Raw genomic sequence first — 16,612 nt, 5'->3', positions numbered from 1 at the left:
TATTAAATGCCATTATTTGGCAAATGACAATTAAACTGAATCATAATGTGGCAAGCTTCTTTTAGGAGGACTGAAAATTGTGATGAGTAAAAACTTTATTTGCATATAGTGACAGAAGGACTTTAGCAAACAAATTCTTGGGAAAATTCACTGTCTTATCTGGTTCTAAGCTAGTTCTAATTGCTTTCTTTGTCAGTTGTTAGGTTTAGATAGTCTTCTTTGCCAAGTCTCCTTTTCTTTCCTTCCCTCTCTGCAATACTGTCTCTATTTGTTCCAGAGATTGTAGGATATGTTTAAAAAGAATGAATTCTTCAAAGTATAGATCCTTTTTAAGGATGGATTCTCTTGAATGTCATTGATATGACTTTCAGAATAACTAGAGTTCTTTAAAATCTGCTGAAATCCAGACCTGCTTCTCTATTTCCCTCTGCCCCCAACTGCCTTTTTATTTGTAGTGTAGATTAAAATTACAGTTTCTTCTTTAACAGTTTTAGCAGTTTTCAGTATTTTCTTATTTAAAATTGTTCTGTGATCCTGTAAAGCTGTAAAACAACTTTTAAAAAATCTCTTCTGGGTAATTGTTTCACTGGTAGATCCAAGAGCACTGATTGTCTTAGAATCTGTCTATTCCTAAACTTGGTTTAAGTGACATAAGTTCATTTTACTTCTAAGTAAAATTTATGAGGTTAGTGCAGTAGGAAAGTACGAAATTGAACCTTGATTTATTTAAATTCCCATAACACTTTAATTTTTTTCACTGTGTGTGTGGTGGACTTGGACATTTTTGTTTAATTGACTTTAATTTATATTATTCCATATCTTGAAGACTTTGTGTTTAGTATAATTCTTATTTTAGAAAAATATTTAATTATTCTTAAATTGGCTTTTATTTTCAGTTTTTTCTTTCTTGATAGTAATGACATTTATAGAAATCTGATGCCAGTTGTTTTCTAAACTCAATATTTAATCTATATAAATTGATATTTTGGTATAAGGTGATAAATACTATTATTAAATTTCATGCTTCCTGTAACAGTAAAATTGAAATGGTCAGGTTTTGAATCCTCATAGTTCATAAACAACTTGTGTTCTATAAAGTTAGTGCATTTTTCCACTTTAAGAATAGAGAATATGGCTTATTATTCTCTGTGCTCCCCAAGAGTGTGTCTTGTACATGATATATGTTCAGCAAATATTGAATGAAAAAAAAATCTGTGCAACCAATTAAATATATGGAAGAAGGATGACAAGAAGATGATGAAGAAGAAATGATCATCTGAAGTGGAGTCTATATTAAATTATACTAAAGAAACTAAAAATCATATAGATAGATCAGTATGCCAGGAACTCAACTCCCCAACATGCTGACCTGCCACCCCTCATAGTGTTAATGAAGAAGGGCAGTCAAGAGTCATGCACTAACTATTATTTTTTTGACTAGTTACTGTTTGAGTGGAAGGATTTGGTAAGCAGGACAGTTTATGAGGAATGGATCTGCACAGAATTTTGAGGTGAGAATCTAGAAAGCATTAATTTGTAACAGTATACAGATTTTCTAATTATTAGGAAGCCTTTCATTTTGGTCCAGAATTTACCTTTTCTACTTTGGTTTTGTGTGGTTTCTAGCCAAGCATTCTGCCACTGTGTGATAACCCATCAGATATGTGAAGGTAGATGTTTCTGCCTTTTGCCTCTTTTTGTATTCCCCTAAGTTAGTATAGTGCCCAGCACACAGTAGGTGCTTAATAAATATTTATTGATTGGTTTCACCTTTCCAACTTACCTCTATCCTTTAGTTAATTGCTCTTATAGTCTAATTTTAGTTTTCTTCATCATCCAAGTCAAATTTCTATCAGGGTACAGAACTGAGCATGATGTCCTAAAGGTTACATTTGCCTTCCTCTTTTGGTTACTTTACCTCTATTGTTGTGACCTAAGATTGCATTTTTTTGTTAAGATTGACTTTCTAGTAGTTGATGAGTTTGGAACCAATCAAAATCTCAAGTCTGTGTTTGCATATTTTACTGAGCTATTTTTTAAATATAAGACTTTTACATTCATTTCTTATATTTCATCTTAACAGTCTGATGTTAGTTTTGTAATGAACATCAATTTTGTTATTCCTGTATTGATCATTTTTTTCAACTTTCTAGATTCATAAATTTGATCTAGTCCTTTCTCCAACTTATTGTTAAAAATTTTGAATAGCAAGCTAAGTAGAGAGCCTTATGAACCTCCTTCTAGATTGATGTGCTGGATTTAGTTATTTAGCCAGTTTTGAATATGTCTATCTGTACTTTATTTCATCTGCTTATCTCTATCTTATCCATAAAGATACCATGACAGACATCATTAGCTTCCTTATTGAGACTCAATGTCTTTGCATTCCCCTGATTTATTAGTTTATTAAAACTATGTCAGGGGAAAAATAAAAAGAGAAACCAAGATATTTTTGGCCTTAACATTCTTAATGTTCTTCTGACTTTCAGTAATCACTTTTTAGTAAGTACTCATGAAAATAACCCTTTCTAGAAATTTTTTTTAGGAATCACTGTCTTGTTTGCTGATACAATTTGTTAGAATCAGCCTTCTTTGCCTTTTTTAAAAATTAGGATGTTTATCTCTCCTCCAGTCTTATATTGTCTTCTTTCTTTGCTACAGTTCTTCAGAACTCATTGATAGTATTCATATTGGCAAGTCTTTTTTTATATACCTTAAAGTCCAAGTTGACTAGACCAGGTAACTTGAACATATTAAGAATCACTTCTGTGCTCTCTTCATTTTTGGATTTCAATTCCTACTTAACTCTTTGTTTTATTTTCTTAAATATCACACACATAAGCTTGGACCTATTAACTTTATAACAGGAATTTATCCTACAACATCTCTGACTTGAAGATCTCCAGTAATTGGGAGCACGCTACCTGAGGAAACTGTTTATTCCATTTTTGGTTAGCTCCACATTTAAAATTTTCAAAGCTGATATGTATTTCTATGCAATTTTCATCCATTACTTCTTTAGTCTGAAGATCATTTTCCTTGATAGGGAAGGGAAAAGGAAAAATAGGAGTTGACATCTAATGTTTTATTCAAGTTGAATGTCCAAATAAAGGTAGATTGACATAGATTTCTCTTCTTGATTCAAACTAGTTTTCATGTCCTCTTGAAGGATATATTGGATCATCTGAGTTGAATGTAGAGTTAACTTTGATTAAATCCTATCAGAAGAATGATAATAGAAGAAAGCCAAAAATTGCAAAAGAATAAAGGCTACAATATTAGGGAAGCTTATATGAAAGAATATATTTGAGAATTTTTTATTGTGAATAACTTTTATGAAAGAATATTAGAACAGATCACCGAGAACTCAAATCTGAGTAAAACAGAATAAAATGAGTGCTAATATTAAGATAAGGAAGGAAAAGAAGCAGCATAGACTTTTTAGTGGTTTCATAAGGAGAATAGAAGGGGGGATTCAAACAGAAAATTATAGGAATTACAATACTTGATGAGAAATCACTTAACAATTCTTCTCAGGCTAATGGGTGATTGAAATATATAATCCTTAGTTCTTACGTTACCAGAAAGGTTAAACATCCTTTGCCTGAAACATTTTTCTTTTTAAATGGTTATTTTAAAAAGTCAGTGAATAGAATGATTTTGTTTCCTTTGTCTCTCCTCTCCCCACCTTGGTAAAGGATAATTAACAGTATGGAAGTATTTAAAAATCTTCTAGCATAACAACAGGTCTGATAGCCTGAGGAATAACAGAGATTTTAAGAAGAAGAAAAAAAGATGATTATCACATTTTCAAAATAATAAACTGGATAATTTGTAAGGTATAATTAGTTCATAATCTTGTAGTTCATCTCTGCTTGGACTCTCCTGAGAACCAAGAGATGAGCCCAAGTAAACTTTTCCTTCTTGCCACTATAGATGGCTTTTTAGGAACATAAAATTTTGAACATTTCTTTATTACAATCTCATGAAAACTGAAGTCATCTCTTCCCCCTTCAGTGATAGTATGATTTTTCTCCCCCCAAGCCTTGGAGAGATAATCAAATGATAGAACAGAGGTTGTTTCTGTTCTTTAATATAATTACTTGACGGACTTTCAATTTCACAGCATAAATATGCCAAGTTAGCTGCCTTAACACCTGTGTAGTCTCAGAATCATTTTTCAGGAGGGAAAATTGTCCTTTGTGAAAGCAGACAAATTATGACATAGGTTTTTTTATATCTTAATTTTTTTTATATCTTTATTGACAGTAAGTTTACTTTGACCCTGGCACACAAAAACCATGAGTTTCAAATTCATATCTGAATAATATTGAAAAGCCAATTTTCTTTATTAGAGGATAATAGAGGATTGTAAAATATTGATCACTTTATTGCTTGAACTTTCTGGAAATCAAAAATGTGGTTAGCAAGCAAATTTATTACTGTCATGGAATGCAAAATTTGAAAAATGTTGCTGTTTTTGTTTATAATGTATACTAAATTTAAGCTAAGTTATAAGGTGAGCTGTTTGGAAGTGTGGAAGATACAAGAGTGGAGCTACAGATAACAAGTTTATGCTTGTATTTCCTACTGAAGAAGACTTTCACACAAGTTATTCCCATGGGTAGGTGATAAGAAAAATCACTCTGCATGTATATACATTTATTATATATATATATATACATTTTGCATGATTATACATGTAGGAGTGGTACAATTTTGACTTTGACTGATAAAGACTTTTAATATTTTACTTTTCCCTAATTATATGTTAAAATAATTTTTAATTAAATTTAATTTTAAAAGTTTTGAGTTGATAATGACTTTTTGTTTAGATCTGATTTGAAATTTCTAGCTTTGTCTAAATTTTTCTTAACCATTCTTAACCATTGGCAAAATGATCAAAAACTCATTCATGTAAAAAGTTTATTGGAGGAAATAAATCTTAATTTAAAAGGTGTTCTTTTCCAAAAAAATTGGTCAAATAGTCAATATTGTACTTGACCCTCGTATCTTCTGCACTCAAGTGTGTGTTTTTAATAAGCAATCACACAATATGTTTGTGTGTGTGTGTTTATATGTAAATAATTTTGTATTTATGTATACATATACACATATATATACACATACATATATATATCATTTTGAACTCTGACGATAACATATCAAATGTGTTTTTTCTTTAAAAAAATTATCATGGTTCAGTTTTTTTAACTTAAAGTACATAACCTTTAATAAAACCATGGATCATTCTTAAATTATTTAAAAGTCTTGCTAAAAATTAATTTCCCCCTTTTTGAGGAATGAAGATCAACTTTCTTTTTAAATCACCTGAAATTTGTTTTAAGTATAATCGTCAGAATTTCATATTGTGGCATGTTCGTTCTTTATATGCTGGCACCTAATTATGCATTTATTTTTATGTTGGGTTAGAATTTTTTTTTTTTGATCTATGGGTTAAGTTGGAAGAACAGAGACCCAAAAACCTTACTGTTCCTTTTTCCTTCAGTGGAAATTTTTTAAAAATTAGATATTGATCTTTAATGGTTTATTTTGGAGTCATATTTTAGTGTGATTAAGGTGAGCTTTATTTCTCTTTGAAAAGGCAGTTGTTGCAATGACCATTTGTAAGATGACAAAAATATCCCTTATGCATAGATTTTTAGGCTTGTTGCACATTGCCTTTAATAAAAAAATGACATTTTTTTAATGTCCATTTATTCTAAATCTAATGAGATTTAGAAGTTACAGGTTTTGTATGATTAAAGGAAAGATAATACAGTGGAAAAACATGGCTTTGAAGTCAGAGGAACCTGGGTTCAAATTGTGTATTCCTATACTTATTAATGACCTTGGACATGTCTTTTAACATCTCATAGCCTGAGGACCTTATTTGCAAAATGAAGAGATTAGACTAGATGACCTCTGAAATCACTTCAAATTCTTAAGTTTATGATCCAATTTATTCTTAGTTTGTTAAGGAAAATTTTTAATTCAGTCATTATTGTTGAGAGGACTTAAAGGAGCTGTGTTTATTTTTGTTTTTAGCATGTACCTGTCCAATAGTGAGGTACTGTGGCATGGACTTCTGGAATATGCTCACTTTAGAATGCACCCCAGGAATCTTCTTCAGGAATACCAATCAGAATGGGGAAGGATCTCTTTCTTAACTTTACTTATGAAAATTTGAGCATCCTTCAGGGACTTCTATTTATCTGTTTTACCTAATTTAATTTACAAATTACTCATTTTTTATCTGAATAATATAGACTGCCTTGACTAAAGAGAAAAATCGTTTTTCACAATGTGTTCTCCATTATAAGCTTATCAAAATAAAATCCTGAACATGGATATTGCGGATTTATTGATTTTTGAAAACAGATTTATATTGTAAATATTATAAGTATTCTTTTATCACAGTGCATTGCTTGGATTAGACAAGTCAGTCATGAATTGCTATTGTATTTGTTCACCTTCTTTTAGAAACTGCTGGGATTTCATGTTTCAAATTGCAATGTACTTGCCCCGTGAATATTAAGTAAGGAAAATTTCCTTATCCTTCTTCTTGCTAGAATACAATTTGATTAGTGTAATCTATTGAAAGCTATTTACTGTCAAATTAAGTGAAGAAAGCCCATAATTTCATTTGTTAATGGATTATATCAATTTTAAACTTTCAAAAATCTCCATAAAAGTTCACTTTCATCTTCTATGGAGAGGAATCAATCCTCTTACTCTTAAATTTTTGTTCTTTAGGATCATGAAGAGAATTATATATGTTGTTCAGCACAATTAAAAGAATTATTTTCTTCTTTTAATGAACAAATCCTTGTTCTGAAATTATGTACTTTTTTAAGCTTAGGATAACTCTGTACTAACACATTTTTGTTTAAATTTTAGTTCTGTGAAGGACACCTCTTGCTGCTGCAAATACATTAAGATAGTAAAAGGAATCTAACATTTAGAGAACTTTTTTGGCTTTTTTTCCAGGAATATTTTTCTCCCCATATATAGATACAGTATACATTTTTTTTCTTTCCCAGATGGACCTTCAGTTGTAGCTCATTATGACATATCTGACACCAACTCTGACCCAGAAGTGGTAAATGTGGACAATTTATTGGCGGCTGCAGTAGTTCAAGAGCACAATAATTCTGTAGGAAGCCAGGACACAGGAGCTACCTGGAGGACCAGCGGGCTTCTAGAGGAACTGAATGCTGAGGCAGGTTGGTCGACTTTAACCACTTCTCTGATGCCATAACATGCATGTGTCCTGGCAGTCATTTTCCTTTTAGTAGTAGCCTGCCTGCAAAACAGATTGGGTCAGATCAGTTGCATTTTATATTGCCATTTGGCAAGTGTCTGTCCAGGATATAGTATTGTGCCACATAGATTTATGAATGTAGTTGAGGATTCCACCAGGATAGAATGGTGGCAGTGAAATACCCCTGGATTTGAATTCTGACTCTTTAACTGTGTGATGTATAATGTGGGGTAATCCACTTATCATCAGATTTTGAATACTAACTCCACCTAATCTGAGGACAATTTTTTCTTAAGACCGGAAGCCTCTTGCTGTAGATAGTTCTCTCCATTACCTTTGAAAATTGTGTACTTAACTAGGCCTCAATCTTTAACATTTTTCACTTATCACAGATTCATCTGCATGCAGCTCCTGTCATATTTTTACATTTATATACATACATACATACATATATATATATCCACCTTTTGCTTTTTGTTGTATTCTTTTCTAGTTCTTGTCTGGTTATCTCAGAAGAATAGCACCACTCCTGCTTACCCCTCCCCCTTCCCCCTTTTCTCTTTTTTCTCCTTTATTCCATTTGTGGACTAAGAAAAAAGTCCCAATTACTTGACTGATCATCATGCAGAGGTAGTGCTAGGGATACCAAAGAGGAAATTCCTAAGGTTTGAATGAAGTTACACTTAAGAACCTATATTATAAAACTCTATAACACTTCTAGAAATTATTCTTTAGATTCTTACCAGAATTCTAAATTTACCTTCCTCTCTTAAAAGTAGATGTGACTTTTCTCAAGCACCAGCATTTAAGTTAAAAAAAACTTTATTGACAAGTTTAGTTTTTCTGTTTTGTCTAGAAATTCTTAATGTCACAATATTATAGAATGTGAGCTCAAGGGCAGGTATTCTTGTCATTTTTGACATTGTAGCCTCTCCTAGTGCCAAATTTTGAGCCTTGCAATACTTGATGCTTAATACACATTAGTTATTGAATTTGCTATTTGTTATTATTTAATTGTATTATTTAAGAATAAACCAACGGGGCTTTTGTAAACTAACCTCAGAAATTAATCATCATTTGTAGCATGGTTTATATGGAAAATAAATTGTTCCAAGTAATGAATTTGTAATTGCATGTTTGGAACAGTCTTGTGTTGGGTATTGTCAGTATTGAAAATTTTGGTAACTAAAATGCGGTTAAAAGAAGATTGTTACTGGACCCTTTTTTTCCTGATTTACTTACAAATGTTTTCTCTTCTAAATTTCTCTTTTGTATTTAAATTGAGATTTACTCTGAGTTAGATCAGGTGTGTTTTTAAAAGAGCATTGGACTAGGAGGCAAGAGGTTGGTTTATGTATTTAGAGTCTTCTGCTAATAAAATAAACTATGATAACTTTAAGGAAGTTAACTTAGGTTCTTTGGGCATCAGTGTCCCTCTGTAAAATGGGTAATAATGATTATGACTTCACTTCATTGGTGTCCAGAATGTGGATGAGAAAAACATTTTAAAAAAGCATTCTGAAGAGTATAAAGTATTATAAAAATATAAGGCAGGTGACCTAGCTGTCTTCATCTTTGGTATGAAGAACAAATCACAGGATTTTTCATGTTTATTCATATTGTGCTTTATGCAGTCTGTGTTCATGTGAATTGTTTACTTAATTGGAATCACATCTTTTTGACTCAGTCATTTGAAGGATGTTTTCTTCTGCTTGATATGAAATTGTCAATGGCTCCTCTTAATAAAAGTATTTCCTCCTCTATCAATTAAGAACAATGAGGTAGTGAATTCTTTTTATAATTAAAAAAAGTAACACCACAGTTATTGGTGTTTTTAACTAGAATTCCTGCTAATATTTAGGAATTTTTCCCCTCTTAAGTCTTTTTTGATTAATCTTAAATTAAGCTTTCTTAAATATACCTGTACTATAAACATTTCAATATATATAATCTAATATCCATATTAGAACTTTAGATATTTAAATTTGGCATAAATTCCTTTTTTTTAGATTTTAGATTAGGTCAGGGAATTTGACCATTTTCAGTTTTTTAACAGACTTTGTACCTACCTCCTCTTACTCCTCAATTTCAGGACCATTTCCTCATTGTTGTTCTACCTCTCAACATTGTTGATAGTATTCTACCAATGCTCTCAAATTATAACAGCAGAAAACCAGCATATTAATTTGGAAGTATATCTATTGTGCCGTAATGTAGAGCTTAGATACATTATGTTTGTCCCTGATTTACCTCATAATTTTGAGCCACAAAAACTGATGGTTTGACAGAGTCAAATGGTCAGCTGTATGAGATATTTGAATGTGAATCTGGATTTCTAAAAGCTATTTAAAATTACAGTTTGATTAAAAAGGGAATACCTCAGGTACTACCTCACACTTCTGAGACTGGCCATTATGACTGGACAATGATCAATGTTGGAAGGGATGTGGGAAATCTGGGACACTAATACATTGTTGGTGGAGCTGTGAACTTATCCAATCTTTCTGGATAGCAATTTAGAACTACGCCCAAAGGGCAACAAAAATGAGCATGCCCTTTGATCCAACAATACCACTACTGGGTCTATACCCTGAAGAGATGATGAAAAGGGTAAAAACATCACTTGTACAAAAATATTCATAGCAGCCCTGTTTGTGGTGGCAAAGAACTGGAAACCAAGTAAATGTCCTTTAATTGGGGAATGGCTTAGCAAACTGTGGTATATGTTAAGTCGTAGAACACTATTGTTCTATTAGAAACCAGGAGGGATGGGAATTCAAGGAAGCTTGGAACAACTTGCATGAACTGATGCTGAGTGAGATGAGCAGAACCAGAAAAAGAATGTACACCCCAACAGCAACATGGGGGTGATGATCAACCTTAATGGACTTGCTCATTTCATCAGTGCAACAATCAGGCACAATTTTGGGCTATCTGTGATGGAGAATACTATCTGTATCCAGAGAAAGAACTGTGGAGTTTGAACAAAAACCAATGACTACTATTTTTAATTTAGGGGGAAAAATACCTTATTATGTAATTTTGCTGTCTCTTATACTTTATTTTTTTCCCTTAAGGATATGATTTTTCTCTCTCATCACATTCAGTTTAAATCAATGTATACCATGGAAACAATGTAAAGACTAACAGACTGCCTTCTGTGGGGGGGGGGGGGTGAGAGGAGGGAAGCAAGATTAGGGGAAAAATTGTAAAACTCAAAATAAATAAAATCTTTCAAAATAATAAATAAAATGAATACTGTTAAAAAAAGGGGTGTGGATGTGTGGGGGGATATACCTCAGGCTAAATTTTGCAACCTAGATTGCATGATTGTAATCCTAAAATTGGAGTAGAATTGAGATAGTTCTGACCCTAGTGAGGTCAGAATAACTCACTCATTCTTGTAAAAGAATTGGATATTCTGGGACTCAAGTGGACGTCATTGAAACCAAGACAGAACAACTAAATCAACAACAAATTAAGGAAAATGAAGTAGAAGTCAGGCCAGCCTCTAAACATCAAAGGAATTGGATCATTCAGGTACTATATTTACCACTTGCTTCCTTTTTCTTACTTGTTGCTGTTATTAAAAACAGTAGTAAATTGACTGGGATAGATTCCTCATTATGCCTAGGGATTCATTTCTCTTGTTAAATTTGAAAAAAAATCTTTTTTACTATAACCACTAGTAATTCACTGTAAGCTAGTTCTTTTCTTCTTTCTTTTCTTTTGATAGATAGGAAGCATGTAAAAAGAGGAGAATAGATTCTTTTGAGCCTGAATGAACTTAAGAATGTGAGACACTTTTTTTATGGTAGTTTAATTTATTTAGAGATCTTTCTCAAAAGCATTCAAGGCTGTATGTGTGTATGTACATGTGTGTATTTATATTCTCATTTATTCTCTCAACATTTTTGTTATAGGGAGATAGAAGACGAATATTATTTCTTTTTTTAATGAATAAATTGAGGTACAAAGATTTTCTTTCCTCCTTGTAGTAGTGGGATATAGAATTGAACTTTAAATTCTTTATTTCTAGACCAGTGTTAGATCAGTAGTAATATTGTGACTGAGCCTTCCCATGATGGCCATTGTTAGTCAGCTCATTACTCTATTTTTGATAACACTTTTAATATTTTTCTTTTTCTTATTTATTCATCTATCTATCTGAGACTGGATTTGAACTCGGGTCCTTTTGACTCCAGGGCTGGTGCTCTATCCACTGTACCACCTAGCTGCCCCTCTTAATATTTTTCTTTGGATGATTCTAACTATTGGGAAGAGTAATTTTCTTTAACACATTTTTTGGGAAGGTATTGGCAGGCTACTTTAACCTCACTTTGGGCTTTTTATTTACTTGGATGAAAGCAGAGCATGACTTGAATGTTTTCGAGGTTGATTGCCTGCTTCCTGTGAATGATATGTTTTTGAGAAATGATCTTTCTGGTATATGTTGAATTACATGTTTCATATTCCGGTATATCAGCAGTATTTTTGCTTTTTTTTATTTAAGGGTATTACATGTGAATGTTTAGAATCATACAATCAGTGAATAGATATATAAGATTTTATATCTAGAATTCCTTAATAATATTTAGGAATGTCTCCCTTAAAGAATCCTTTCTAAAAAACCAAAATGATTATTATATCCTCTTAAATCTTAATGCCTTGTGTCAAGGGCTGATAAAGCAAAGTGAATGATACAGAAAAACCTTATCACTGCTCTCTTAATTTAAAGAAACAAAAAGGAATGGAATGTAGATGGTAATTAGCAAATTAGGTTTGGCCTTTGCCTAATAGACTTGAAAGTCTTTAGATAGTTATATTTGTTTTTGAGGAAGTAATTATCACAATATAATCTAGTTGCTATTTTTTATTGGTTATTATTCTTAGTCAGTACTAGCCATCTCCTGACTACTTTATAAAAGTTGAAAAGGTCTCTTGTGGTAGGACAAAAACTTAAGAATTTTCTGGCAACTCTAGAAATTTAGGGAAATTGTCTTTTCAAAGATGTGTCTGGGTAGTGCAAAGAGACTAGACAGAGACAACCAGCTGCCATGATAGCTAAATATAATCTTGATTTATTATAAAGTTTAATATATGATAATTGTGGTATTTACACTTCTTTCTCTGCAGGCCTGATTCTTTCATCAGAGCTGGAGAAGACTACCATCACCACTGACAATGTCTCAGAGAACATTTTAGAGTTTTTCACTTCCCTGCTTGCTCTAGACATCTGATTTGCCACTGGGCTTCCATGAAACTACGAGGGAGCCAGTAAAGAGGCCAGAGGGTATTAGGGCTTGCAATGGAAGATCTTAAAGAAATTTGGGATATGACATTAGGAGGTTCTCAGTGAAAGGAAGCACCTGTAGGCTGTGGCTCCAAACAACTGAAAGCAGATGTGAGTGGGGCTACATCCCTGACTCTTTAAGAATATGCTTGATGTCCCTTTATGGAGAACAGCATCTCACAGGCCTGGAGCATATTCCAGCTGCCTTATCAACATTTAATACATCTTCCTTTCCATAATGCTGGAAATGTGACAGGCTAGCTTATCCCCCTAGTCTATAAGACCCCAGCAGTTGCCATAAAATTTGTTTCACATTTCTGTCTCTGAGCACTTGTTCATTTTGCCTTTTTATCTTGTTATTGATTGTCTTGTTCAAAAATAAAAAAAAAAATTGCCAACTACAAAAGAACAGAGTCCTGTTTTTTTCCATTATCTTTTTTGAATAGTATAAGTTCAATTAACTGAACCAAATATAGCAAGTTTGATTCCAAGTTTTTATGTATTGGACAAAAAAAAAGAATTTTGGGAAATTGAATTAGTGGGTATATTTGGGCAAATTTTGCATTTACTGGTTACTGTATTTATGCTGGAATAAACATAGACATTTAGAAAATTTTGTTAAAAGATACATTATTTTTCAAATACCATTATAAAGTCATAATTATAAAGTATGTTATATTAGTTACCCCCAAAAGGTAATCTTTTGTATTCAAATTGGATTTGCCAATTTGATAGGTAAACAGTAGGACATGTTTAATAATATCATTGACTGATATGTTCCCCAAATTATTCCACCAAATAGGAATTTCTATGACCAATTTCTTCCAGGAATTGTTAGAGTCTTTCCCTCATATTTGTCTTTGTAAAAACAGTCAAGGAGAAAGAATTACCAGTTGGTCCACGTTTGTTATAAACTGGTTGATGTTTTTCAGGGCTGTAGCTCAGTGATCTTTCTGGAAGTTACTCCATACTTCCAGAAAGTGGTAGACAGACAAAGTGAATTGTGGAAGCCTGTAAATGCTTTTCTCAGGGAAGCTGTAATGTACAGAGGACTTTGAAATACAAATCTTAATCAACCTTTCAGATCCTGACATTCATATAAAAATTGCCTTTGTATTAGAAAAAGTTTTCTAAGCCTGAATTCCCCTGATTAAGTGAATAATTTGAATCTTAGTTTTATATCCCATGATATTTTACTTGGGCCCCCTCCTTCACTCCCTCCAGTTGGCATTAGGAGATTCAATTTCTGGGCATATGATGAGGCCTCTAGGAGTCTGGACAGCACAAGTGACAAGGCAGATAATCTCTCTTAATGGGCTAGTCAAGTGTAGAGGGAAGAAAAGACTATCTCTTCAATCGCCAAAACCACATCTATTTTGTGGAATTATTGGGCAGTGCCAGCAGGTTTTTGTCTCCCTGAGAAAGTTATTTTATGTTATAGTAGTAGCTAGGTAGCCTAGTGAATAGAGTGCTAGGACTGGAGTCAGGAAGACCCGAGTTCAAATTCCAATTCAGACACTTAGCTGGGTGACCCTGGACTTAACCTGTTTACTTCACTTTCCTCATTTATAACATGGAGAGAATAAGGTTGTGAGGATAAAGTGAGACAATATCTGTATAGCACTTTGTAAACCTTAAAAGTGTTATATAAATGCTAGCTGCTCCTGCTCCTGCTCCTACTATTACTACCCCCACCACCTCTTGGAGCTATTGTTGCTGTTATGATTCCTAAATCTCTAACTCTTGCCTTTACCACTCTCCCAAACTTCAATTGAATTTCCTTATACTTATTAGTGCCTATCAGTGCCTAACTACCCTGTCATGCTTAATGTACATGAAAGTCAATTTATTTTTCTTATGAAATTTTTTTCCCCTGACTTTCTCCCCTAAATGTCACCATAATTCTAGTCATTCATCTCACTTCAAAATTTAGAACTTAGAACCTCAAAATCATCTTGGATTTTTCCTACTTGGCCTACCACATCCAGTCAATTTTCAAGTTTTATTGATTCTAACCCCCAATCTTTCTTAAATATTTCTTGTTAATAGTAGAAGGTATGATGGACTTAGAAAATCTGAATTCAAATTATATATCAGTTATTTTGGGGGAGGTTGAGTTATTAAAACATGATATGATCTTATGGCTCCCCCCCCATTACTGATGATGATGATGCAGTGTGATGCAATGGAAAGACTACTAGATCTGGAATCAGGAACTAGATTCAAATCCAGAGTTTGTGACCTCAATTTCTGTTGTCTTCAGTTTCTTAATATGTAAATGTATTAGAAATACATTATTTCTAAGGTCCCTTCCAGCTCTAAATCCTAAAATTATTGTCCCAAGTTCCAATTACACAGGATTAGTTTCTGTTTCCTGAATATATCTGGGACTCTTGTTGTTCAGTTCATCAGATGTGTATGACTTTTTTTTTTTTTTTGCAAGGCATTGGGGTTAAGTGGCTTGCCCAAGGCCACACAGCTAGGTAATTATTAAGTGTCTGAGACCAGATTTGAACTTAGATACTCCTGACTCCAGGGCTGGTGCTCTATCCACTGGGCCATCTAGCCACCCCGTGTATGACTCTTAATGTTCTCATTTAGAGTTTCTTGGCAAAGATATGGGAGTAGTTTTTGATTTTTTTTCGAGATATATTTTATTGGAAACTGAGGCAAATAGGTTTAAGTGACTTGTCTAGGATTACCTAGCTAGTAAGTGACTGAGGTTGGATTTGAAATTAAAAAGGTGAGTCTTCCTGATTCCAGGGAGCAGCAGCCTATTCTATTGCACCACTAAACTGTTGATGTCTAGCATTCTTTGTTAATATCATTCCTTACATTTGGAATATTTTCCCTCTTATTTGCCAATTGAAATCCTGCCCCCCTTTTTAAAGTCCAACTTTTAACTAGTAGGTCTCTTTTAAAATTAATTAATTTGAGGCAATGGGGTTAAGTGGCTTGCCCAAGGTTACATGGCTAGGTAATTATTAAGTGTCTGAGGCAGGATTTGAACTCTGATCCTCCTGACTCCAGGGCCAGTGCTCTATTCACTCTGTCCCCTAACTGCCCCCTTAACTAATAATACTACTCATCCTTTTCCTTGCCTTGATCAGAGAATTCCTTCTCACCAAAAAAGTACCTTGAATAGTTCCTCTTGGGCATTTGTATTTCATTTTTGCATTATAGTCATCTATATGCTATTTAATAGAATGAGTTCTTAATCTGGGGTTTGTAAACTTGTTTTTTAAAATATTGTAATAACTTTCTTTTAATATAATTGGTTTCCTTTACAATATTCTATATTTTATGCATTTAAAAACATTCTAAGGTATCCATAGATTTTACCAGATTAACAATGGAGTTCATGACACAGAAAAGGTTGAGAAAACCCTATACTGGGGTGGCTAGGTGGCGCAGTGGATAGAGCACCGGCCCTGGAGTCAAGAGTACCTGGGTTCAAATCCAGCCTCAGACACTTAATATGAATACCTAGCCGTGGGACCTTGGACAAGCCACTTAACCCCATTGCCTTGCAAAATCTTTTTTTAAAAAAAAGAAAAGAAATCCCTATATTAAATTGTAAGCTTCTTTAGGTTGATTTTTTTTTTAATTTTTGTTGTCTTGGGTTTTTTAGTAACATTTTTTCTTACACAATTCCTTGAATTTTGTAGGCATTTTTTTAAAAAATCAGTCCATCAAAAAGCAATTTAATTAAACACCTACTTTATTCCAGACACTGATAGCTACTGGAAATATCATTATGGAGAATGAAAACTATCCCTTCTCTTAAGCAGCTTATATTCTAATGGGAGATACAGATACGTATATAAGATTCCTAGAGGATTTGAAGGTATGAAATTTGAAAAAACAACAAGGGATACTAAACAAAAAGTTACAGTTTTCTAAAAAGAATTAGGAGGGCATTGATAAGCTACAGTTTACAAAAGAAGACAAGGTGATAAAAGGCCTTGAGACCTTTTTCTTTTAGCATTTGTTGCAGCTGGGCATATTTAGACTAATGAAGTGAAAACTCCAGGTCTGGAGGAAGGGGGATGATT

At 33.0% G+C, this 16,612-nt stretch overlaps 1 protein-coding gene across 13 annotated transcripts in view; it reads left to right on the top strand.

Annotated features, from left to right (window-relative positions):
- ARK2N (arkadia (RNF111) N-terminal like PKA signaling regulator 2N) overlaps window positions 1-16,612 on the top strand; it is a 148,981-nt gene that overhangs the window by 119,204 nt on the left and 13,165 nt on the right. For 10 of the 13 annotated variants that reach the window (XM_074206052.1, XM_074206051.1, XM_074206050.1 and 7 more), the window contains one exon: window positions 7,044-7,226. The exons of 1 other annotated variant lie outside the window; for it this stretch is intronic. In XM_074206052.1, the coding sequence (XP_074062153.1) occupies window positions 7,044-7,226 (183 nt within the window). Of the gene's footprint in view, window positions 1-7,043; window positions 7,227-12,400; window positions 12,880-16,612 lie in introns of those variants that run through there. 2 more of the 13 variants (XM_074206056.1, XR_012472302.1) reach the window with 2 other exon arrangements.

The sequence above is a fragment of the Macrotis lagotis genome, chromosome X, assembly GCF_037893015.1.
Source record: "Macrotis lagotis isolate mMagLag1 chromosome X, bilby.v1.9.chrom.fasta, whole genome shotgun sequence".
Lineage (NCBI taxonomy): Eukaryota > Metazoa > Chordata > Mammalia > Peramelemorphia > Peramelidae > Macrotis > Macrotis lagotis.
Note: the sequence above shows the minus strand (reverse complement) of the source record. Positions and strands in the feature narration are given on the sequence as shown.